Consider the following 25,364-nt stretch of genomic DNA (forward strand, 5'->3'; position numbering starts at 1 on the left):
CAAAGCAAAAACAAAAGAATGAAAACTAAAAGAGTCACATAAACACAAAGTAGCAAAAATTCATCAAACTTGATAGCAGTACAGTAATCGATCTTTACAAAAATCTTCCCTGCTCAGCTTGAAAAGTGCTCAACTAATGAAAGTTAGATAATAACCTGGGGAACATGCACAAAAATTGGTTTCGCAAAATAACGTTCTGGCTGTTTTTGGGAATTTTTTTGGTATCAGTCCAGAATCTGTTTTCAAACAGCACTTCCCCAAATATCATCTCCCTCTTATTAGAAACCACTTTAAGAAGCTAAACAAGTATGTACAAGTATCCAGCAATTGTAATATGCAATGAATGAGTGATGCCGGCATACCTCCCCACAAGCTTAAGCTTTTGGCCTAAGTGGAGATCAACCCCAGCGAGGGTCAGGGTTCCACGCCGGTGGATCATACATGGCGTGGTCATAATAAGGTCCCGGTGCAGAAGAAAAGGGTGAAGGCTCCACATGCCCAAAATATTGATGCGAAGAGCTCGCTGCATCGGATGACAAGTCGAGGTGTTCCTCGGCCTCCTCCGTGTCGTCCCCTGCATGATGGCCATCCCCCTCTATGTATGCATTTAGTTCATCTTCCGTGTCTGACCAATTTTCCCTGGGATCAAGGTTAAACAAAGCAGGTGCATGCAATCCTACTAGCCTTTCAGTTTTTTTAGTTGTTCTCCAATTTTTCTTGTAAAATGTTATCTTATAAGACAGGTTACTCAAATTTGACCAATCAGAAACAAAGTCATGTTTTATCATGGAAACAATGTCAAGTTTCTCTATGGAGAGCTGAACATCAAGAGGGTGAGGTTCTACACCATGCATAGCTAGCAAACGAGAGGCGATGAGACCTCCACAAATCCTCCCTTCTCACGGTTAGTAGCAAGTCTAAAGGCTATCAAAGCACACAAATTATAAGTCCTATCACATTGCAATGCAGCAACTAGGAAAGCCAAATCCTGGATAGATAACTTATTTGCATTCTTTCTAGCAAGAACGCACTTGGTGATGAAGTAAGCAAAGTAGCGAATAGCTGGGAGTTGAATACTACGAATTTTACCACTCTCATCTGAGAAGCTTCTCCCTTGACAGATCGTCTTGTATAGACTCAAGAGCTCCTGCGGCAGTCCCCTAACCTTCTCGCATGATCCCCATTGTGGCACTCTAATTGCTGCACAAAAATCATCAAAGGGCAAGTTGACAGTTTTATTATAAATTTTGTATCGAACCATGGGGTTAGGTTGAGACCAATTGAATTCAAAATCCTGCACCACTGACATGGTCAGTTTTGCATATTGGTAAGGTTCACCAACAACAAAACTTTCCAACCCTGCATTGGAAATCAGATTTTGAACATCTTGCAAGATTCCTGCGTTCCTCATAAAATCGGTGCATGGGTAATAGGAGGGGTATACTCCTTCTTCGTGGTGAACTCTCATAACTTGTTGCACCTCCAATTCTTGTTGGTTAAGTTGGTGCCTATTCCACTCCATTTTCTGAAATTTTTCAACAAACATTATAAAAGTTGATTTGGAGACATATAAATGAGGGAAACTGCTATAGGAACTTGGTAGAGTACTAAACATGCATCAAAACTAATTTTTACAACTTAGAACAAGCATGCAAGCTCACTTAACATGTTACCTACAGCAGCAAAATATTCAAGATATACTCAACCAAACAAAATTCTATTTGGATAATCGGAGGAGTCACATACCGGAGAGCAAATGTGCCAAATTTCAGACAGAAATCTGGGCTGAGCAAAGAGATCAAAGAATCCCGAGCTCTTGAGCAAAAACGCGAGTGAGAGAAAGTTGGTACGAGTTTTTTCGGGAGAGAGAGTAGAATGGGAGGAAGAGATGACTTAGTGGGGCAAGGAGGGGCCCACACCACAGGGTGGCGCGCCCCCTCCTTGGCCGCGCCGGCACATGGGGTGCAGCCCTGGGGTGCCCCACTGGTCAGCCCCAGGTGCTCCCAGGTAGCTCTTCGAAAAATAAGACCGACGGTATAATTTTTGTAAATTTTTGAAAACTTTGAAAAATACACATTTCTGGGTGTTAAAATTATTATTACAGGGCAGAAAAAGATTTTCAAACCTCTAAACAATTAAAGAACCTTGCAAAATAAGTAGTGCTACAGCAAGTAGAACAAGTGGAGGAAGAAAGAAATGTTGTTTAGATCCTCTATGCATATAAAATGTACTTGTTAACAAGGTTGATCAAGTCTTGCCACCAAATAAATTTTACATGACATCAGAAGAAATAAACCTCAAATCAATCATGTTACCTTGTATTGTATTGATATGGATCCAATCATAATATTTTGATATCCTTCTTTAGGCTCATATATAGGACAATCAATAACTCCCACTTTGATAGTTCTCACATTAGAAATTGTGTTAACTCCACATACTTTATCAATCCTCTTTGGAAAATAAACAATATGCTCCTTATCATCAACATTGAAAGTAACTTTTCCTTTATTGCAATCAATAACAGCCCCTGCAGTGTTAAGAAAAGGTCTCCCAAGAATAATAGACATATTATCATCTTCAGGCATTTCCAACACAACAAAATCAGTTAATATTAAGCAATTATTAGTAACTTGAACAGGAACAGGAACATCCTCACATATACCAATAGGAATAGCAGTAGATTTATCAGCCATTTGCAAAGATATATCAGTCGGTATCAACTTATCTAAATAAAGTCTCTTGTAAAGAGAAAAAGGCATGACACTAACACCTGCTCCCAAATCACATAGAGCAGTTCTAACATAATTATTCTTGATGGAACAAGAAATAGTCGGTATACCTGGGTCACCCAGCTTCTTTGGAACTTTACCATTGAAAGAGTAATTAGCAAGCATAGTGGAAATCTCCTCATTGGGAATTTTCCTTTTGTTAGAGACAATATCTTTCATATACTTTGAATAAGGAGGCAATTTAATAGCATCAGTCAAAGGGATTTGCAGGAACAAAGGTTTCATCCAATCACAAAATATACAAGAGACCAACGGGGGATGCGAGCATCTACCCGCGGTCGACCCACACACACCACCCTAGCCTAGCAGCCTACTCTCGTAGCATGACTCTCCGCTCCCCTCCTCTCGCAGCCCTCCAAAGGGCGAACTCCTCTAGCATTCCTTTGTTTCCAGAGCGTCCAGGCAATCAACAGGAGTAGAGTGTCAAACTCTCTCCTATCCTCCCTACGAAGCCTCTTCCTCGCCTCCGTCCACCAGCGCTCTAGATTGATGTCCTCCTGTGGCACCTGGAGCTGTGATCCCAGCCTTGTCAAGCATCCAAACCAAACCATTCTGGCGTACGGACAATGCGATAGAATATGATCAACGGTGTCCTCCTCCTGCAAACAGGTAGCGCAGGGGGTCCGGGTTGTCCTGCAGACCATGCCGAGCCCTCCTGTCCGAAGTCCAGAGCCTGTATCTAAGAGCCAGCCAACCAAAGATTTTGCACTTAAGCGGTGCAAACGACCTCCAAACCGGCTTTGCCATGGCCCAAGATATCCTCCCCTGGCATAGCATGTCGTATGTCGCACTGGTGGTGTACTTGCCAGACGTCGATCCCCGCCAGGCAAACTAGTCCGGCCTACTGTCATCCCTGGGAACTCCCTCAATCGCCTCCCAAAGGAGGGTGCACTGCATCCAACCATCAATGGACAGATCTCCCACAATATCAGATAGCCAAGCTTCTTCCTGCAAAGCATCACTGACCTTCCTAGAGTTCCTTCTCCTAGTGGGTATGAAAGTTGTAGCGTGGAACGTGCTTTGATCTGCACGATTGCGTGTTAATATATATGGCACAAAGCCGGTTGTTACAAGGAAACCAAGAGAGATACGGGAGAGGGAGAAACCGGTAGGGTGGAGGACTCCTCCATACCTACAACCTAAACCAGAATACATATGTTTAACACTCCCCCTTAATCTAAACATGTAGAAAGGTTGAGATTACGCTTAAACTCCTCTAGTTTCTTGATTGGAAGAGCCTTCATAAAACCATCTGCAACCTGATCTTTACTTGAGATAAATCTGATGTTTAGCAAGTTTCTTGCAACTCGTTCTCTCACAAAATGAAAATCGATCTCAATATGCTTAGTACGAGCATGAAACACTGGATTTGCAGACAAATAGGTAGCACCCAAATTGTCACACCAAAGGCATGGTTTTTCTTTCAATTTTACTCCAAGTTCTCTAAGAAGAGCTTCAACCCATATCATCTCAGCTGTGGCATTTGCTAAAGATTTATATTCAGCTTCAGTACTTGACCTGGATACCGTAGCTTGTTTTCTAGAACTCCAAGATACCAAATTTGGTCCAATAAATATAGCAAAACCTCCCGTAGACCTTCTATCATCAATGGAACCTGCCCAGTCTGCATCTGAAAAAGCACTAAGAAATGTGGAGGAGGACTTGACAAAGGTAATCCCAGTGTTCACAGTGTCTTTCACATATCTGAGAATACGTTTCGCAGCTGTCCAATGTTCTGTAGTAGGGGCATGAAGATACTAACACACCTTATTAACTGAGTATGCCAAATCTGGTCGTGTCAGAGTTAAATACTGCAATCCTCCAACAATACTTCTATACTGAGTGCTATCATCAGATCCTAGAGGTATACCGTCTGTAAGAGACAACTGTTCAGTAGAGGACAAAGGTATTGGGGCTGACTTACAACCTTGCATGCCGACCTTATGAAGCAAATCATTGGCATATTTTTCCTGTGTTAGCAACAGGCCATTACGCATCCTTGTTACCTCAATACCAAGAAAGTAGTGCAAATCTCCTAAATCCTTGATGGCAAAGTTCTTATTGAGATCTTGAAGCAAAGCAGAAATAGCATGATCAGAGGAGCTTGTTACTATGATATCATCAACATATATCAGGACAAATATAGTAATACTTGCTCTGTTGAAGAGAAACAATGAGGTGTCAGCCTTTGATGGTATAAAACCAAGATCACATAACTTTGAGCTGAGCCTAGAATACCAGGCTCTAGGAGCTTGCTTCAGTCCATATAAAGCTTTATCAAGTTTGCAAATGTAATTAGGAACATTAGGATCTTCAAAACCTGGAGGTTGTCTCATATATACTTCCTCTTCCAGAACACCATGAAGAAACGCGTTCTTGACATCTAGCTGCCGTAGACTCCAACCTCTAGAAACAGAAAGAGCCAGAACAATTCTGATAGTAGCAATTTTAACCACAGGACTGTTATCACCAGAATTTGACTGGATTAGAGGTGGGCCGCGTTCAAAATTGGGCTTGAAGAATATACATGGAAGATATACATGAAGCGGCCTTGTACACGAAGTTTGGGCGAGTTTGCCCTTGTATCTGTAAATATAGTAGGATACGTGTCGGTTAGTTAGAATTTGGCTCGTACACGGTTGGGATTATTCCCACGTTAGAAAGTCTACGGACTATAAATGTGTATCTAGGGTTATTGAGAAAAAACAACAATCACGTTCATCACAAACCAATCTAGGCGCATCGCCAACCCCTTTATTTCGAGGGTTTCTTCCGGGTAAGCATCATGCTGCCTAGATCGCATCTTGCGATCTAGGCAGTACACGTTTATTCATCGTTCATGCGTTGCTCGTGCTGAAGCCTTGTTGATGGCGAGCAACATAGTTATCATAGATGTGTTAGGGTTAGCATTGTTTTACCACGATACATGCTTTCGTCCATGCAACCCTTAGACGTCTAGCCGCCCTTACACCTATCTTAGGTGTAAGGGCGGCACCTTGCTTGATCATTATCTAGTAGATCCGATCCGTTATGATTGCTCCTTGTTCTTCAAGGATTAGTTTAATATCTGCATAGTTAGGCCTTGCAAACGGGTTGAAGGATCCAGTAGCATGTAGGGTGTAGTTTGCTAGCCCTAGACAAGATGTTCCGGGGATCAACTTCATGTTGGTTTTCAGGCCTTGTCTAGGGTTGGTTTGTTATCACCGTGCGTGGCTGCCAGGCTCAATCACGCGTAGGATGTTCCGATTATGCGGTGAAAACCCTAAATCGTTGTAGGTCGTTTTAGCTATATATCGATCAAGCAGGACCTCCATGTGATCGTAGACCTCATATGAACCATGGGTGGATCGGCTCCTTGAGCCGATTCACAGGACAACCTGAGAGCCGATCGAGGCTCGTATTTAATGTTTACGTGTATGCCATGCAGGAAGCTAAGCGAAGCAAATCCATCACCTTCCTGATCAGGTATAGATCAGGTGGCACGCCCTTGCACCAGCATCGGGACGTGCGTACCAGGAGCTTTGCAGGCCGTCGCTCGGAGGGACCAGGGCCAGCCGCAGCTCTAGGTTGTTCCCGGCTCTTCGTGTTGCCAGCCGTTGCTCGCCGGTGGGTTTCGGACGCCAACACATTCTGGCACGCCCAGTGGGACTGTCTTCGACATCAACTGCATCGCCATCTACATCTGAGATGGCGGAAGGTACTCCAGTCACGTACGAGGATCTGACTTAGGAGCTCAAGAAGAAGTATGACGAGGTCAAAGCTATCCTCGAAGCCGACCTCATCGGCTCTTTCCAGAGGACCCGCTCACACGGCATCAGGTGGAAAGGGTTCTCGCCTGAAGGCGCGCTCGATGGGGTGGACCTGTCTACCCCTTCAGAAGAACGCACCAGGTCTCTGCGTCAGGAGATTAATTTCATGGTAGCACATTCGCTACACCACCATTCTGAGAACCTGGTGAACACTTTGGAGCGTGTCGCCCTTCGGGTGATCCAGGAAATCATGAGGCATCAGTACTCTCCGTCAGGACCTGCTCTAGGGACTCACCAAGGAGAGATACCACTCCAGTCCCGACCACCGCTGCCGTTCACGTTGGCAACACCAGAAGTGCCGAGCTCACCGGCATTCGTCGTCCACAAGATCGGTGGTGACCCTAGTGATTACCAGTTCTTGTATGAGGCGCCTAAGGAGATCCCTCACGGATACACGTGCACATACGTGCCAGATTGCAGTAGCTGGACACTCACGAACCAGACTACGACAGCAGGGACTTCTGGGACAGCAGGAGGAGCTTCTGGATCAGAACTTGAGAAGCAGACGTGGCTAGCTAAGTACGCCACTCCGACGAACCTCCAGAACTCAACTCCTGCAGCTGGCTCAGATCGTGAGAAGCAGACGTAGCTAGCCAAGTATGCCACGCCAACAAACCTCCAAAGCTCAACTCCTGCAGCTAGCTCAGAGCTTGAGAAGCAAGCATGGCTGGCTAAGTACGCCACTCCAGCGAATCTTCAGAGCTCGACTCCTGCAGCCAGCACCGCGGATCAGATCAGTACAATCTTGAGAGACCAGTTCGGCATGGTGCCGAAAAGGAGGGCAATCAGCTATTCCAAGCCGTACCCCAACGAGTACGATTTGATCCCACTACCACCCAAATATCGGCTCCCTGAGTTCTCCAAGTTTAGTGGGTCAGATGGCTCCAGTTCGATCGAGCATGTGAGCCGATATTTTGCGCAGCTGGGCACGATCTCAGCATCAGATGAACTACGTGTGAGGTTCTTTGCACAGTCTCTCACAGGATCGGCTTTCGGGTGGTACACCTCGCTGCCACCAGATTCAATCCGGACTTGGAAGCAGATGGAAGAGCAGTTCCACATGCAATATCATTCAGAGGCTTCCGAGGCTGGCATTGCCGATCTAGCACAAGTACGTCAGAAGCGCGAAGAAACAGTGTCAGAGTACATCCAGCGCTTCAGGACCGTTAGGAACCGATGCTATTCGGCTCGTTTGACTGAAAAAGAAGCAGTCGAGTTGGCGGTAGTGGGTCTCGCATCACCGATCAAGGATATGGCTTCCCAAGCAGACTACCCTTCGCTGGCGCATATGGTTCAGAAACTGTCATTATATGAATAGCGCCACCCAGACTTGTACCAGGACAAATTCAAGCGTGCAGTAGTCCTGGTTGAGGCCGATGAAGATGAAGGCTCTGCGGGAGATCAAGAGGTAGCAGTGGCTGAATGGACTCGGGGGGCAAGCCCCGTGTCCTGCAAGTGGGTTAAGCCACAAGGGCCTCCAAGAGGGTTTGACTTCGACGTGACCAAAGCTGAGCAAATTTTCGACCTCTTACTCAAGGAGAAGCAGCTAAAGTTACCCGAAGGCCTAAAAACCCCCACGACACAGGAGTTGAACGGAAAGCCATACTGCAAATGGCATAACACGTTCACCCATACCACCAACGACTGCAGGGTGTGGCGTCAGCAGATCCAAATGGCGATAGAGCAAGGGCATCTAATCTTTAACCATTACGCTATGAAAGTCGACACGCACCCCTTCCCCGCCGTTAACATGGTGGAGTGCACTTACCCTGGGAGGTGCCAGCCAGGTTTCTCGTTCAGCATTAACATGGTAGGGCCTGGGCACCACTCTGGTAAGGACAGAGACGAGGGCAGCCGCTCTCGTAGCAAGGACAAGGAAGAAGCCGTTCCGCGCGATCGGCTCCGACACGATGGCAAGCGCTACATCACAGAGGGAGAAGTGAAGAATGTGCGATATCAACGACCTCTCTCTGATCATCTCCTCAACAAATATGTGAGTCAGTACGACCAACGCCGACGATACAACGACGACGATGAAAGAGATCGTCTGGCTAACAGGGACGCCAGGAGACATCGTCGGCATGATCGAGACGAGGAGAGACATGAGCGCCATGCCAAGAACAAGTCAGGAGAGCAAGGGACGTGGACAAGCACTGGGACTGTCCCTTCTTCAAACACTGCTGGGATTCAGGAATGAGCCGATTGCCTACAATCGGCAACTGCCCAGAATGTAGACAGAAGAAGAAGAGCACATGAGACGTGTCAGTGTTCAAGCGTCTGGGACCTCTCCCATCTCGGAACAAGCAAGCTGAGTCCGCTCGGGTGGAAGATCTCGAGGAGTTAGAAGATGACGATGAAGAAGAAGAAGATAAGTACCACCAGCCAAGGTGGTGCCCTGATGGACTCAGCCGTTCCCAAAAGCGTAGGGTTCAGCGACTACGTGGTTTGGAGGAAGCCGAAAGGTTATACCTGCACACGTTAAGGAAGGCGCGGCCTGATCTGGCCGCGAAAATTCAACGAACCCTGGATGAAGAGGTTCGACCACAAAAGATGGAGTGGCGCCCCAAGCAAAGGAAAGCCGATGATGAGACATCGGCTGGTACAAACATGGTGTTCATCCTTCCAGCGGAGTTTTGTGCTCCAGGATTAGACGAAGCACCTGTGGCACAACTTGACTATGGCCCACGACCAGTTATCTTCGAGAAGCCACGAGAAAGAAGCTACAGACACCTGAAAGCCCTGTACTTACGAGGTTATATCAATGGGCAACCTGTCAACAAGATGTTGGTGGACACCGGAGCGGCCGTCAACATCATGCCATACTCCATGCTACGTCGGTTGGGACGCTCTAGCTCGGATCTGATCAAGACCAACGTTACACTGAGCGATTTCAACGGCCAAGCATCCGAAGCACAAGGTGTTCTGAACGTGGATCTGACCGTAGGGAGGAAAACCATCCCTACGACATTCTTCATCGTCGACAGCAAAAGTACTTATGCTGTCCTGCTAGGCAGAGATTGGATCCACGCCAACTGTTGCATCCCATCTACAATGCACCAATGCTTGATACAGTGGGATGGAGATGAAGTCGAGGTCGTCCACGCAGATGACTCAGCCGAGATTTCAACGGCTGGCATGAACGTTTGGGAGACGGCAGGCCAAGAGCCACTCTCAGGCATCACTTTGGACGACTGCGAGCGCATCGACGTGACAAAAAACAGGGTGAGGCTGGTCTTATCCACCGGCCTGACCGTGTAACAAGAGCAAAAGCTATGGACGTACGTGGCAAGGCCGATCCTTGTGATCGGCCCCAAAAAAATAAAAAGTAATGATCTTGTCTCAAGCATGTCACGTAGTCATAGTAAAGCAAGACCACGATGTAAACCTTCATTGAGCAATGCAACCAAAATGGGGGCCGATTCCGGCAATCGGCCCATATTATCCTTACCACACGTTTTCCCTGTGTTCAGTGTCGATCTAACAGGTGACGGAAAGCTAGGGTATGGGTTTACATCGGCTGATGAGCTAGAAGAAGTCGACATTGGTCCTGGGGATAAGCCACGACCAACTTTCATCAGCAAAAAGTTAGATCCATATCTCAGGAGCCAGATGATAGCTCTTTTAAAAGAGTACCCGGATTGCTTTGCATGGGATTACACAGAGATGCCTGGGTTAGACAGGAGCATCATTGAGCATCGGCTCCCTCTAAAGAAAGGATTTCAGCCATTCCAACAACGAGCACGTCAGATGAAGGCCGAAATTCTCGAAGAAGTCAAGAAAGAGATCAAGAAAATGCTAGCCGCCGGGTTCATCAGGCCATGCAGGTACGCTGAATGGATCTCCAGTATCGTACCTGTAGAGAAAAAGGACGGCCGATGGCGCGTGGCGATAGATTTCCGAGATCTCAACAGAGCCACTCCAAAGGATGAATACCCAATGCCTGTGGCAGAAACATTGATCAATGCAGCTGCTGGCCACAAGGTGTTGAGTTTCATGGATGGCAACGCCGGCTACAACCAGATCTTCATGGCTCCAGAAGATATACACAAGACTGCATTCAGAGTACCAGGGTCGGTGGGCTTGTTTGAATACGTGGTCATGACTTTTGGGCTGAAGAATGCCGGTGCAACGTACCAACGAGCCATGAATTATATTTTTCATGATCTGATCGGCAAGTTGGTGGAAATCTACATCGATGACGTGGTAGTCAAGTCTGTTTCCATGGAGGGACACTTGGATGATTTACGACGCATCCTAGACCGAACTCGGAAGTTCGGACTGAGAATGAATCCAAAGAAGTGTGCCTTTGGTGTGACGGCCGGTCAGTTCCTAGGTTTTCTGGTTCATGAACGAGGAATTGAGATCAGCCTGAAAAGTCAAGAGGCAGTACGTACCATGCAGCCTCCTACCACGAAGAAGGAGCTCCAACGTCTTATCGGCAAGATCAACTTCGTCAGACGATTCATCTCTAACCTGTCAGGACGAATTGAGCCGTTCATGGCGTTGGTGAAGATTAAGTCTAATGATGAGTTTCATCGGGGGCGAAGAAGCGAGCGTTTGACGAGATTAAGCGGTATCTAACAACGCCGCCTGTGCTAGTTCCACCCCAGCAAGACAGGCTATTCTATATCTACTTGTCAGTAGCTGACACGTCCATCGCTTCGGTGGTGGTGCAACTCTACGAGGGTGTTGAAAAGGTCGTATTCTACCTCAGCAGGAGGATGTTGGATGCAGAGACAAGGTATCCTGAGGTCGAGAAGTTATGCCTCTGCCTGTTCTTCACCTGCACCAAGCTTCATCACATCCTTTTGACGGCAGAAATCATCGTCATATGCAAGTCAGACGTTGTCAAGCACATGCTGTCGGCTCCTGTTTTGAAAGGCCGACTTGGTAAGTGGATGTTTGCGTTATCGGAATTCGATCTCCGGTATCAGCCTGCGAAAGCAGTCAAGGGACAAGCGTTGGCCGATCTCATAGCTGAGCGGATTAATACTAATATAGCAGCACTATCTGTACGTGCATGGGCTATGTTCTTCGATGGATCGGCTTGTGACGACGGTTGTGGCATCGGCATTTTGCTCGTGTCGCCTCGGGGGGCAAATTATTCCTTCTCCATCAGGTTATCTACCCCTTGCACTAACAATGTCGCTGAGTATGAGGCAGTACGCAGGGGAATGGAGTTGCTTTTGGAGGCTGAGGCAGAAGCGGTGGAACTTTTTGGAGATCGAAGTTGGTGATCTCCCAGCTCACGGATGAGTACAAGTGCGAGAGTGAGTCACTCTTCCCGTATTGGATGGAATGCCGCGAGCTGATGACGAAATTTCGGTACATCAACTTCAATTGGGTCCCAAGATCTCAAAATACCGAGGCCAATGATCTCGCACAGATGGCGTCATGCTATAAGGATATACTAGACGGGTCAGAAGTTCAGGTGCAGTTCCTAGAACAAGATGACTGGAGAGCCGATATCTTCAATTACTTGAAAGATTCGGCTCGGGGGGCACCTAAACGGATAAGATACAAGGCCATGAAATATGTCCTTATAGGAGATGACATGTTCTACAGGACGTTGGAAGGCTTACTGCTCAAGTGCCTGGGACCAACTGAGTCTAATCGGCTCCTACATGAGGTGCATGAAGGCGCCTGTGGAACTCACCAGTCGGCTCATAAGATGAAGTGGCTGATCAGGCGATCAGGGTTTTATTGGCCCACCATGCTTGAGGATTGCTTCAAGTACTACAAGGGATGCCAAGCGTGTCAGATGTTCGGGAAGATTCAGATGGTACCCGCATCAGCAATGAATCCCATCATCAAGCCTTGGCCATTCCGAGGTTGGGGCATGGATATGATCGGCAAGATCCATCCTGCGTCGAGCAAAGGCCACGAGTGGATCCTGGCCATTACAGATTACTTCACCAAATGGGTGGAGGCCGTCCCTATGAAGAAGGTAAAATCAGAAGATGTTATCAAATTTGTGAAAGAACACGTCATTCATAGGTTCGGGATTCCTCAGACCATCACGACCGATGGAGGTTCGGTCTTCATCTCTAAAGAATTCAGAAAATTATGTGATGAAATGGGAATTAAGCTGATCCGGTCATCTCCATACTATGCCCAAGCCAACGGGCAAGCTGAAGCGTCCAACCAGAGCCTGATCAAGCTGATTAAGAGGAAAATTGACGAGAACCCTAGGGTTTGGCATGAGACATTGTCAGAAGCTTTGTGGGCCTATCGCATGTCAAGCCATGGAGCTATAAAAACTTCGCCATACCAGCTCGTCTATGGGAAGGAAGCCGTATTGCCTTGGGAAATTACGGCTGGATCAAGACGTGTCACGTTTCAGAATGACTTGACATCTGAAGAATATGCAGCTCTGATGAGTGATACTATTGAGGATGCAACGGAACTTAGACTTTGGTCGTTGGAGAAGATTAAAGAGAACAAAGCCAGGGTAGCTCGTGCATACAATAAGAAGGTGAGACCAAAGGAGTTCCAAGTTGGTGATCTAGTATGGGAAGCAGTATTGCCATTAGGAACCAAGGATAAAGCATATGGCAAATGGTCTCCTAATTGGCACGGTCCATACAAAGTCGTCCAGGTTTTGAAGGGTAATGCATACATGCTGGAGCAGTTGGACGGCGCTAAGTTCCCAGCAGCTGTCAATGGTCAGCACCTCAAGAAATATTTCCCAAGCATGTGGGACGATGGGCAGTAAAACATGGGGGCCGATTCATAAAATCGGCCAGTAAATTTTTTTTTTTTACAATTACAGCCGATGCGCAGACGTCGACTTGAGAAATATGGATACCAGTATAGCCGATGCATAGCCATCGACTCTAGACAGGACAAGCTCAATTGGGCAGGTTAACAGATCAGTTACAAGCCAGAAATCATGGCATCTGAGATGATTTCCTCATTAGATTTGCTGAGGAGATGAATCTGCGCGTTTGAGATTGGAGGATGGCGTGGACACGGATGAGATCTGTTTGACCGTGCGAGTAGGCAACTGTTGGCCTCAAATTGTGTTTAGGGTGCAAGCCGATGCCCTGCCATCGGCTCTTTGTGCAGCGACTTCATTTGACAATCGGCCAATTTGGTAAGAGAGCAAGAGTTAATAGGGGAATATTTTCTTCATTAATAAGAGGATTTCTTACAAAGAAAGAGCCGATTGCTCAAGGGAGGAAGAACAAAAGAAAGGCCTATTGGCCAATCTGCTGCTACTGCTAGACCTATACTAGTAGACCCTACTCTACGGGCCGTCGCTGCCCTCGTCGTCGGAGCTCTCGTCGGTGCTGCTGCCGGCGAGCTCCTCGTCGCTGCTCCCATAGCCCTCTATGGGAGCCTCCTCCTCCTCCTCGTCGTCGTTGTCGTCGTCATCATCCGATCCGGCGCGGAAGCGCTTCGCCGGCGGATAGTCCTCGAGGGAGTCGTCGTCGTCTTCTTCTTCCTCCTCCTCGGAGGAAGTGTAGCCGTCCCAGGAGAACGAGTCGTCCTCGCTCGTTGCTTCCAGCTCCCCATCGGCGAGGAACTGAAGGTCGTCGTCGCCACTGGTCAAGGACTTGTCGTCCTCGGACCAGACGTAGGGCTCGTGGTCCTCCTTGTCCCACTCCGATGCGGCGAGGATGTCGTGCGCCGCCAGCGAGCCCCACTCCGGCGTCGGCTCACGAGATGAGGAAGAATCGGAGAATAGATCTGACGAGGTGGAGGAGGACGAAGAGGAGAAGGACTGGGAAGAAAGATCCGACGAGGCGGAGGAGGAAGAAGAGGAAGACATGGTTACAGGAGATGGGGAATTTTTTTTGGGTGCCGATGGCCAGAACAGAGCAAGGGGATGAAGAGGCGAACTGTTCGGCGCGGTTAAATAAAAGGGGATATAGTGGAGATTCAATGCCATAGCAGTTTCCGAGGAAGTGGTACCCAAAGAGAAAAAAAAACAACGGTCAAATCACGCGGAGAAGTTGAGAAGACGAGGCATCATGATGAAGGATACTGCGACGGTTTTGCTCTGCCACGACATGACCCGACGAAGAAAAAGCAGAGTGATTTTGGAATTATCAATTCCAAAACCAGGGGGGCATGTGTTATCACCAGAATTTGACTGGATTAGAGGTGGGCCGCGTTCAAGATTGGGCTTGAAGAATATACATGGAAGATACACATGAAGCGGCCTTGTACACGAAGTTTGGGCGAGTTTGCCCTTGTATCTGTAAATATAGTAGGATACGTGTCGGTTAGTTAGAATTTGGCTCGTACACGGTTGGGATTATTCCCACGTTAGAAAGTCTACGGACTATAAATGTGTATCTAGGGTTATTGAGAAAAAACAACAATCACGTTCATCACAAACCAATCTAGGCGCATCGCCAACCACTTTGTTTCGAGGGTTTCTTCCGGGTAAGCATCATGCTGCCTAGATCGCATCTTGCGATCTAGGCAGTACACGTTTATTCGTCGTTCATGCGTTGCTCGTGCTGAAGCCTTGTTGATGGCGAGCAACGTAGTTATCATAGATGTGTTAGGGTTAGCATTGTTTTACCACGATACATGCTTTCGTCCATGCAACCCTTAGACGTCTAGCCGCCCTTACACCTATCTTAGGTGTAAGGGCGACACCTTGCTTGATCATTATCTAGTAGATCCTATCCGTTATGATTGCTCCTTGTTCTTCAAGGATTAGTTTAATATCTGCATAGTTAGGCCTTACAAACAGGTTGAAGGATCCAGTAGCACGTAGGGTGTAGTTTACTAGCCCTAGACAAGATGTTCCGGGGATCAACTTCATGTTGGTTTTTAGGCCTTGTCTAGGGTTGGTTTGTTATCACCGTGCATGGCTGCCAGGCTCAATCACGCGTAGGATGTTCCGATTATGCGGTGAAAACCCTAAATCGTTGTAGGTCGTTTTAGCTATATATCGATCAAGCAGGACCTCCATGTGATCGTAGACCTCATACGAACCATGGGTGGATCGGCTCCTTGAGCCGATTCACAGGACAACCTGAGAGCCGATCGAGGCTCGTATTTAATGTTTACGTGTATGCCATGCAGGAAGCTAAGCGAAGCAAATCCATCACCTTCCTGATCAGGTATAGATCAGGTGGCACGCCCTTGCACCAGCATCGGGACGTGCGTACCAGGAGCTTTGCGGGCCATCGCTCGGAGGGACCAGGGCCAACCGCAGCTCTAGGTTGTTCCCGGCTCTTCGTGTTGCCAGCCGTTGCTCGCCGGTGGGTTTCGGACGCCAACAAGGACTGAACATATCTTCATAATCAATGCCATATCGTTGTTTAAAACCTTTTGCAACCAACCTTGCCTTATACCTATCAATTGTGCCATCTGCCTTCTTCTTTATGCGATAAACCCATTTGCAGTCAATTAGATTCTTGTTTCTACTTGGAGGAACAAGATGCCAGGTTTTATTATCCATCAATGCCTTGTACTCTTCATGCATAGCATTGCACCAATTTTCATCACCTAAAGCTTCTGTCAGTGTACATGGTTCACCTGTGGAAGTAAACATGCCATTGCGGATTGTACCATCAGTATACTTCTTCGGATTTTTAATACCTCGTTGGAGCCGGGTGCGAATAGGTGATAGCTGCATAGACTGCACTGGTGGTGCAGATTGCACTGGCGAAGATGGCGGTGAATTATCGGAAGACACACCTGGACTGCCCACAGAGTCATATGCAGCACTAGAGGATGTAGAAGATCCTCCCTGGCCAGCAGACTGCGCACCAGATCCTGCAGGAGAACCATGCATGTGAGGCCCCGTCGAGCTACTCGGCTGCTGACGCGTGGCCGCTCCTGGGGCGTTGTCATCTGGCGCGGATGACGTGGACGTATCAGAGGCATGGCCGTCTGGCGCGGAGCGGGCGCCTGACGCAGAGCGGGCAACACGCGTGGGCGAGCGCGCGGACGTGACATGCGGGGTAGACGACCCAGACTGCTGCAGATTGGCGTCAGGAGCAGCATCCACCTCGGGATCAGACAGGATCTCCTCAGAGTCATCTGCCTCGGGATCTGTCAGAGCAGAAGAATGTTCCGCCTCGTGTTCTGAACTAGTTTCGTCATCTTCTGCCACATGTGATGATAACCAGTTTTCTGAAGTTTCCGAACGATTTTGAGCTCCGTTTTCAGTACAGTTTTTTTTGTTGCTTCTCCATCCTGCAACACATTAGTACAAGACACAATAGGCACAATAGGGTCATCAAAATTAGCAGCATCCTCTTGGGAAGGAATTGTGGTGGATGGAAGAAGCAAAATATCTTGTTTGAGACGAGAACCAGCATTGGGATGTAATGCAGCGAAAGGGAAGACATTCTCATCAAAGACAACATCTCGAGAAATATAGACACGTCCAGTGGATATATCAAGACATTTGACACCCTTGTGGAGAGGACTATAGCCAAGGAAAACACATTGTTTTGAATGAAAAGCAAGTTTGCGTTTATTGTAGGGACGAAGGTTAGGCCAACAAGCACAACCAAAAGTGCGAAGAGCATCATAATTAGGTGTGATATGAAGAAGACTCTCAGTTGGAGATTCAAAATCAAGGACTTTGCTAGGAAGAATATTGATAAGAAAAGTGGTTGTAAGGAAAGCTTCATCCCAGAACTTAAGAGGCATAGAGGCATTAGCAAGTAAGGCAAGACCAACCTCAACAATATGACGATGTTTTCTTTCAGCTGAACCATTTTGCTGATGAGCATGAGGACAAGAAACATGATGTGTGATGCCAACCTTCTGAAAGAAACCATTTAATTTTTCATACTCACCACCCCAATCAGTTTGCATAGTAACAATTTTCCTATCAAACTTGCGTTCAACATATTGTTGGTAATTGAGAAAAGCTTGATAAACATCAGAACGCTTTTTGAGCAAATATATCCATGTAAATTTACTAAAATCATCGATGAAGCTTACATAATAGGCATGTTTTCCCACAGAAAGAGGAGCGGGGCCCCATACATCAGAGAACACTTGCTCTAAAGGAGCAGTAGAAACACTAGTGGATATGGGATATGGTAGCTGATGACTCTTGGCTAATTGACAAGAATCACAAACATATGGAGTGCTTTCTGGGGTGTAAGCTATTTTATTCTTCCTAAGAACTTGTTGAACTATAAAAGAAGATGGATGACCTAAACGACGATGCCATGTAGAGGATGACGGCTTTATTGCAGTGTAGGCGAGCTTGGAGGTCTCATGGAACATGGGCAACAAAGGATAGAGACCATCGTAGCAGGGACCCCTAAACAGAGTTCTTCGTGTCTTTATGTCCTTGATCAAGAAAAAGAAAGGGTGAAACTCAATAAAAACATGGTTATCAAGAGTGAATTTATGAACATAGAGAAGGTTCTTTGATGCACTGGGAACATGAAGCACATTTTTAAGATGAAAGGAACCAAGAGGATGTGTAAATTTTGAATGCCCAATATGACTAATGTGCATACCTGTACCTTCGGCCGTGCGCACACGGTCATGTCCTGTGTACTTCTCATGTGTAGTAAGCTTGCTTAGCTCACTAGTGATGTGATCAGTAGCACCCGTATCCGAGTACCAGTTCGTGTCAACACCATACGAAGCATGGTTTGCGCTCTTGTCACCTTTGGAACCTCGATCATCAGAGTCATCATCGTCACCATAGCGCCACCAGCAGTCCTTTGCAGGATGTCCATAGATGTTGCAGATTTGACACGTTGTGTCCACAAACGGCGTCGGGTTACGGTCAGGGCGACGGTGTCCCTTGCCACTGTCCTGGCGACGATCATCAGTCCGTCGACGGGAGCGATCATCACGGTCACCTCCTGCACGAGTGACATCCCGACGGTCACGGCGGAAGTTGCCACCGCCACCTCCTCTATACTCCTGGCGTCCACGATCGCGACGGTCAGGGCTCCGAGCACGTGGACGATAGTCACGATCACGATCGTTCTCCTGTCCTCGGCGAATAATGTTGGCAGAGGAGGTGAAACCTTCATGAGTTCCATGGCCGGTGCCGTTGCGCATATCATAAGAGCTGAGTTGCCCAAAGAATTCATCGAGCGTTGTGTCAGCCTTGCCATTGATGTTTGTGATGAGAGAATTATAGTGATCCTTGTCAAGTCCGCGAAGAAGATATCCCACCAGATCATCGTCGTCAAGAGGCTTGCCAACAGCTGCCAGTTCAGAGGCAAATCCCTTCATCTTGGTGAAATAATCATCGACACTCAGGGATAGCTTCTTGGTGTCATTGAGTTGGCTCCGAAGATGCTGAGTTTTGGAGCGGGCTGCAGTCTTGAACATGCCATCAATCATTGACCAGGCTTCAGCGGAGGACTCTGCACCCAAAACATGGGACAAAATATCCGGGGACAATGAATTTAGGAGAAAAGGCAGGACTTGTTGATCCCTTGCAATCCATGTATCATAGGCAGGATTTGGAACTTCAATCAACTTCTTGTTCTCATCTTCTTCTTCCAGGGTCTCAGGCGGTGCTTTATCAATGCCAAGGATGAGGCCCATGACACGAGCTCCGCGGAACGCGGGAAGAACCAGCGCCTTCCATGCAAGATGGTTGGTGCGGTTGAGGGTCTGTGTGGGAGGCACGCCAAGAGCGGCGGCCAGCGTCGATGAAGACGACGAAGAGCTCATGATGTTGTGTGGGCAGCGGCGGCTGGAAAGTCACAGCAGCGGCGGCAGTCGTAGTTGTAGATGGCGGCGGCTGCAAAACAGCGGCGGCAGTCTTGATCGTAGGCAGCGACTGTTGCAGAGAGCAACGGTGGCAGTAGTCGTCGAGTTGTAGAGGCGGCAGCGATAATCGAATCGCGGCGGCAGTCGTAGGGTTTGTCGTCGGGTCGTGAGGCGCGGCGATTGGATCGCGGCGGCTTGTCGTCGGGCTTGTCGTCGGGTCGTGAGGCGGCGGCGATTGAATCGCGGCGGCTTGTCGTCGAAGTTTTGGTCGTGGGCGAAACAGATCTTGGCAGCTAGAGGTCTCGGAAGAGACGCTCTGATACCATATGAAAGTTGTAGCGTGGAACGTGCTTTGATCTGCACGATTGCGTGTTAATATATTGGCACAAAGCCGGTTGTTACAAGGAAACCAAGAGAGATACGGGAGAGGGAGAAACCGGTAGGGTGGAGGACTCCTCCATACCTACAACCTAAACCAGAATACATATGTTTAACAGTGGGGACTAAGGACGTCACCTCCGGGGCAATGTTCCCCGCGCTTCTCCCATCTATCCATCTGTCTGTCCAAAATAAAGTGCTCTCTCCATCTCCCACTCTGAAAATTGCCAAGCTCTGGAACACCTCATTAGCTTCCGTGTCGTTGAGCGCAGGCAGCCCTTGCCATGGCCTGAAAGGATCCGTGCGACGTAGCCAACACCATCTCACTCTAAGGGCCAGCCCCTGTAGCCTCAAATCTTTCACTCCAAGGCCGCCTATTTAGAATGTGTCGGTAGAGATAATCTAACCGGCCCCTTCAGAAAAGATAAGCTCTAAAAGCGAGTCGACCATCGTGCGCCGTTAATGTCACGGCGGGGAGGGACGGCCAGGCACGCATGCATGATCGTCGACGGGTTCACACTACGCTAATACGTATAGCTCTCTAGCTAGGTGGCCGCCTGGGGCCTGGGCCATGGCATGCATGCGTGCGTAACTATGGTCGAGGGGATAATTGTTGATGCATGTTGTACATAGGAGCGGCAGTCTGCATGCCGTGTGGATCATGACGAGTACTAGCTTGGAACGTCACCTCTGCGCGCGTAAGTTTGCATTAGGCCCATCCAGCATGTGGGGAGGGGCGATCAGCTTTGGGACCTTGGACGCCATTACTGTTAAGCGCCCAGCTGCCAACGCCACAACCCGGCGCCCATGCCGTGCCATATCTATGGTGATTGCCGCGCCGATTCCCTTGCCTCACCGCGCCATGTCACACGAGGGAGCGGCTGCGGGCTGGAGAAGGATGGTGCTCCTCTGTTCGGAAGGGGCGGGCGACGCAGGGTACTTTATGATGCGAAATTATTTAGTCCCATACCGGTAATTGGCAGCGTTGACGACCAAGTTAAAAGGAGATATTTTTCATCTCTCGCAGCTAGCTGGGTACCGGTAGCGCGGGCCTGTCACCCCAAGCTACGGGGAGCGGAGCTGACACAAACCCAAGTTGGGGGCATTTCACGGTCGGGTAGGCCGGCAGCAATGGGGGGTGAACCTTGCTCTGGGCCCGTCCTAATAAAAGGCCGGTGCAACTTGGCCCGGCCTGTACCCTAAAATCCGTGGAACAAGCAAAACCCTACTGTGTTGGCTCTTTTTTTTTTTGGTTGTTGCTGTTGTTGCTATTCATCGATCCAACTATGTTGTGAGGGCATCTCCAACCGGGCGACGTATTTAATTGTCCGTGCGCCGGTTTGCGTCTGGGGGTGGCTCCAACGGGGTAAGCATTTTTTTCTACTTGTTTTTTTTCTTTTCTCCATTTAAACATAGTTCCAAACATTACATATTGGAACATGGTTTTACACAAACTAATACATAATTCGGAACATGGTTTACACAAACTAATACATAGTTTGAACCATGGTTGACACAAATTAAAACATTGCAAAATAAGAAAAGTCAGTAGTGTTGGTTTCGTATGTTCGCTGCCAAGAAAGAACACTCTCAGGAACTCCCAGTCACCCAAACTGGAAAATCCAGCTGGTGATGGTACCCATGTTGGTTCTTTCGAGGAAGAACAACTAGAAACCTTCACTACTGGCTTCAATTGACTCGTAGCCATATTCACTGCAAAGAAAGAACACTCTAACAGTTTTAACTATCGGTGTTCAAGCCGGATTCGTCGGTGTGGTAGTGCCTGCGGCAGGCTGTGTCGTCGAACACCTTGACGATCATCTCGCCGTCCCCCTCGTAGAGGAAGGTGAGCTGGCAGTCGGGCTCGAGCGCGAGGTCGCAGGCGAACTTGTCCCACCCCGTGTGCAGGTACATCTTTCCTTGCCCGTCGAACAAGACCTCGACAGGCCACCGGCAAAAGTTGCAGCTGGCCTCCCGTAGCTGCAAGTGCGCCGGCTCGACGCCATCGACGAACTCGGCGAACTTTTCTAGGAGCCGCTTGATGCCGAGTGGGTCGTCGTCGATGCGGAGGAGGAACTCGAAGCAGCGCTCCTCCTGCGAAGACGAGGATGGCGCGAGCAACGGTGACCGTGGGGCCGTAGTTGCTCCACCACGGCGGCCCCTGCCCCGGTCTCGGGGGCGCTCAGGCCCGCGGCCTCGACCGCCTCGCCGGCCACCAGGACCCGCCATGGACTTCCTCGCGGGCCTGGCTGCGTCGCAGGAAGAGCTAGGCGGCGCTACAGTGGAGCTTGTGGCGGCCAGGGTTTGTGTGGAGGAGTGGATGAGGGAGAAGAGCACGCGCCCTCTTTATATAGGCCGGAGGCAGGCGATGGTCGCGTGGCGTCGCCATTACTGCGTTGGCGGAGGTGGGCGGCGGCCGCTCGGTAGGTGAGGCATCGCTATTAACGTGGTGCAGACTGCCGAAGCGTCGTAGCGGCGCCAGTCGCTGGCGCGCCTGAGAAGACACATCGACACAGGGTCGCTACCAGGCGGGCCCAACGAAACATCCGCCAGACGCAAGCGGACACTTTGCGCTTCCGTGCAGCGTCCGCAGAGACGCATCCGAGACAAGTTGCGTCGCCCCGCTGGAGTAGGGACCCGACGCATTTTTCGGCCGGCGGACGCAAACGATCGCTCAGTGTCCGTTTGCGTCGCGCCGTTGGATATGCCCCGAGTGCAAGGCGCACTTCAACAAAAAAAAAGTTGTACAAGGCGACGTATATTTCTAAAGGAAAACGCCAAAACCCCTCGTGACACTAGAATTACAAATCACTCCGCGCATAAAACCCAAACCCGTATATCTCGATCCCGAAAAACCCGAGCACCTATTCGGAAAGGTGTTTCGAATTCCCGAATTATTTCAAGGATTTCCAGCATGTAGTCTTGGCACCCGAATATCCCGAGGAGTCCATTAACAAATTAAATTTTGAAAGCCCACCTAAGGCCGAACCGAAGTTGAGAGCGGTGGAAGTAACCCTAGACTACCAGGAGCCCACACTGCCTCTCCTCCAGTTCTCCGTCTCCCACAGACCCCCACTCGCCAGCCGCCACAAACTCACCGGCTCAACCACGCCACCGCTCACCGCTGCCCAGTGACGTCTGCCGCCGCTAGCCACTTCTCACACCCGGTTCAGTAGGAAGGTGTACCGGAGTGGCTGAACCGGCAACAGAAGGTGTACCGGAGTGCCGCGACATGTCATATCATCATGTTCTTCCTAATAGGGCATTACCAATCAGGCACTGGGATGTACCGGAGTGGCTGAGCCGGCAGCACAGAGTTCGCCAACGGATCAGGGGAGGTCGTGTCCTATACAGACACTCAAAGTAGCAAAGTGGAAGAACAATGGTAAGCAAGCTACTAGTTTCACACTTACAAGCTCTGGGGAGAACATCATGACAATGATAAGCAAGCAAGCATGCTAAGAAGCTTCCTTGAAGTACCAAACACCTTGTGTGCAACATCATTAAGCAAGCAAGCATGCTAAGAAGCTTCCTTGAAATACCAAACACCTTGTGGGCACACAGTTTGAACATAAGATAGTACTAATCTTCTGTGCATGCTTCCATGCATAAATGCATAGTTGATACAAGGAGAAGTTGTACATATTCGTAGAACCAATCATCGTACCAACTATCACGCTTATACGTGGACGGCGTAGCTTAGAAGAATGCAGAAATAGGTATTCGGTGAAATAACGCCCTCTCAAAATCTTAGGAACGCACTCTAGGCTTACAAATCGAAGAAAGAACTAAACATATGTACTCACAGTGATCTGACAGTCGGACCCGACGGAGGAAGACGATGACATGTTGACCAGGCGTAGGAGGGAGAACTGCTGCGACGGAGGTCCACCGGCTTGAGAAGATACCGTCCCTTACCTTGCTAGCCGGCGAACAACTATGGACGGAGAGCTCGAAAGGGGGAAACCGGTGGCGCGGCTTTGAGCGGTGAGTGATACGTCCAATTTGCATCACTATTTTATATCATAATTTGCTGTTATTCATTGATATATTTCATATTTGGAAATGATACTTATGTTATTTCATCTATTTTGCATGTTTCATGATTATTTGGGGATCGCGCACCGGAGCCAGGATTCTGCTGGAAAAAGCACCGTCAGAATGCAATATTTCGGAAGATCAACAGTTGACGGAAATTATACGAAAAATCCTATTTTTCCAGATGACGAAGGGAGCCAGCAGGGGGAGCCGAGGGGACCCGAGGTGGGCCCACCTCATAGGCCGGCGCGGCCCAAGGCCTGGCCGCGCCGCCCTGTGAGGAGGGGGCCCACAGCCCTCTCTCGCCTCCTTTTCTTCGCGTACGTCTTCGTCCCGAAAACCTAAGCCCCAGAGGATAGTCGCGAAGAGTCACAGCCGCCTCTGCGGGGCGGAGAACACCAGAGAGAAAAGAGCTCTCCGGCGGGCAGGAATCCGCCGGGGAAATTCCCTCCCGGAGGGGGAAATCGACGCCATCGTCACCGTCATCGAGCTGGACATCATCTCCATCACCATCGTCATCATCTCCATCATCATCACCGCCATCTCCACCGCTGCACCTCGTCACCGCTGTAACAATTCGGGTTGGATCTTGATTGTTTGATAGGGGAAACTCTCCCGGTGTTGATTTCTACTTGTTATTGATGCTATTGAGTGAAACCATTGAACCAAGGTTTATGTTCAGATTGTTATTCATCATCATATCACCTCTGATCATGTTCCATATGATGTCTCGTGAGTAGTTCGTTTAGTTCTTGAGGACATGGGTGAAGTCTAAATGTTAGTAGTGAAGTATGGTTGAGTAATATTCAATGTTATGATATTTAAGTTGTGGTGTTATTCTTCTAGTGGTGTCGTGTGAACGTCGACTACACGACACTTCACCTTTATGGGCCTAGGGGAATGCATCTTGTACTCGTTTGCCAATTGCGGGGTTGCCGGAGTGACAGAAACCTGAGCTCCCGTTGGTATATCGATGCAGGAGGGATAGCAGGATCTCAGAGTTTAAGGCTGTGGTTAGATTTATCTTAATTACTTTCTTGTAGTCGCGGATGCTTGCAAGGGGTATAATCACAAGTATGTATTAGTCCTAGGAAGGGCGGTATATTAGCATAGGTTCACCCACACAACACTTATCAAAACAATGAAGATTAATCAGCTGTATGTAGCGAAAGCACTAGACTAAATTCCCGTGTGTCCTCAAGAACGTTTGGTCATTATAAGTAAACAAACCGGCTTGTCCTTTGTGCTAAAAAGGATTGGGCCACTCGCTGCAATTATTACTCTCGCACTTTACTTACTCGTACTTTATTCATCTGTTACATCAAAACCCCCTGAATACTTGTCTGTGAGCATTTACAGTGAATCCTTCATCGAAACTGCTTGTCAACACCTTCTGCTCCTCGTTGGGATCGACATTCTTACTTATCGAAGATACTACGATACACCCCCTATACTTGTGGGTCATCAAGACTATTTTCTGGCGCCGTTGCCGGGGAGTGAAGCGCTATTGGTAAGTGGAATTGGTAAGGGAAATTTCTACTTTTTGTGCTGATTTTATTTCTGCCTGCTGCTATAATTCATTATGGAGAGATCGTCTCTTGAGTGTTTATTTGGGAAATCTTCTACTACTGCAAAGGTAGTGGATGAGGCGCCTGGTAAGGAAGAAATACCATAC

The 25,364-nt window shown here is 48.5% G+C and overlaps 1 protein-coding gene across 1 annotated transcript; it reads right to left on the reverse strand.

Annotated features, from left to right (window-relative positions):
* Positions 1–3,623: 3,623 nt before the first annotated feature.
* LOC139834026 (uncharacterized) lies at positions 3,624–19,234 on the reverse strand. The gene is made up of 6 exons (XM_071824411.1): positions 18,055–19,234; positions 15,907–16,765; positions 4,799–4,949; positions 4,605–4,678; positions 3,997–4,496; positions 3,624–3,817 (listed from the first exon to the last, which is right to left on the reverse strand). The coding sequence occupies exons 1-6, from the start codon at positions 19,232–19,234 to the stop codon at positions 3,624–3,626; spliced, it is 2,958 nt and encodes a 985-aa protein (XP_071680512.1).
* Positions 19,235–25,364: the final 6,130 nt, after the last annotated feature.

Source organism: Lolium perenne, chromosome 7 (assembly GCF_019359855.2).
Source record: "Lolium perenne isolate Kyuss_39 chromosome 7, Kyuss_2.0, whole genome shotgun sequence".
NCBI lineage: Eukaryota > Viridiplantae > Streptophyta > Magnoliopsida > Poales > Poaceae > Lolium > Lolium perenne.

Bases quoted from the DNA above. Each gene is read 5' to 3' on its own strand.
- LOC139834026 (XM_071824411.1), bottom strand. From the start codon at position 19,234: ATGAGCTCTTCGTCGTCTTCATCGACGCTGGCCGCCGCTCTTGGCGTG. The intron at 4,950-15,906 runs GTTGGTTGCAAA...TCTCTTCAACAG, and splicing joins ATTGATAGGTATAAGGCAAG to AGCAAGTATTACTATATTTG. The intron at 3,818-3,996 runs GTAATCTCAACC...GCAATCGTGCAG, and splicing joins GAAACTAGAGGAGTTTAAGC to ATCAAAGCACGTTCCACGCT.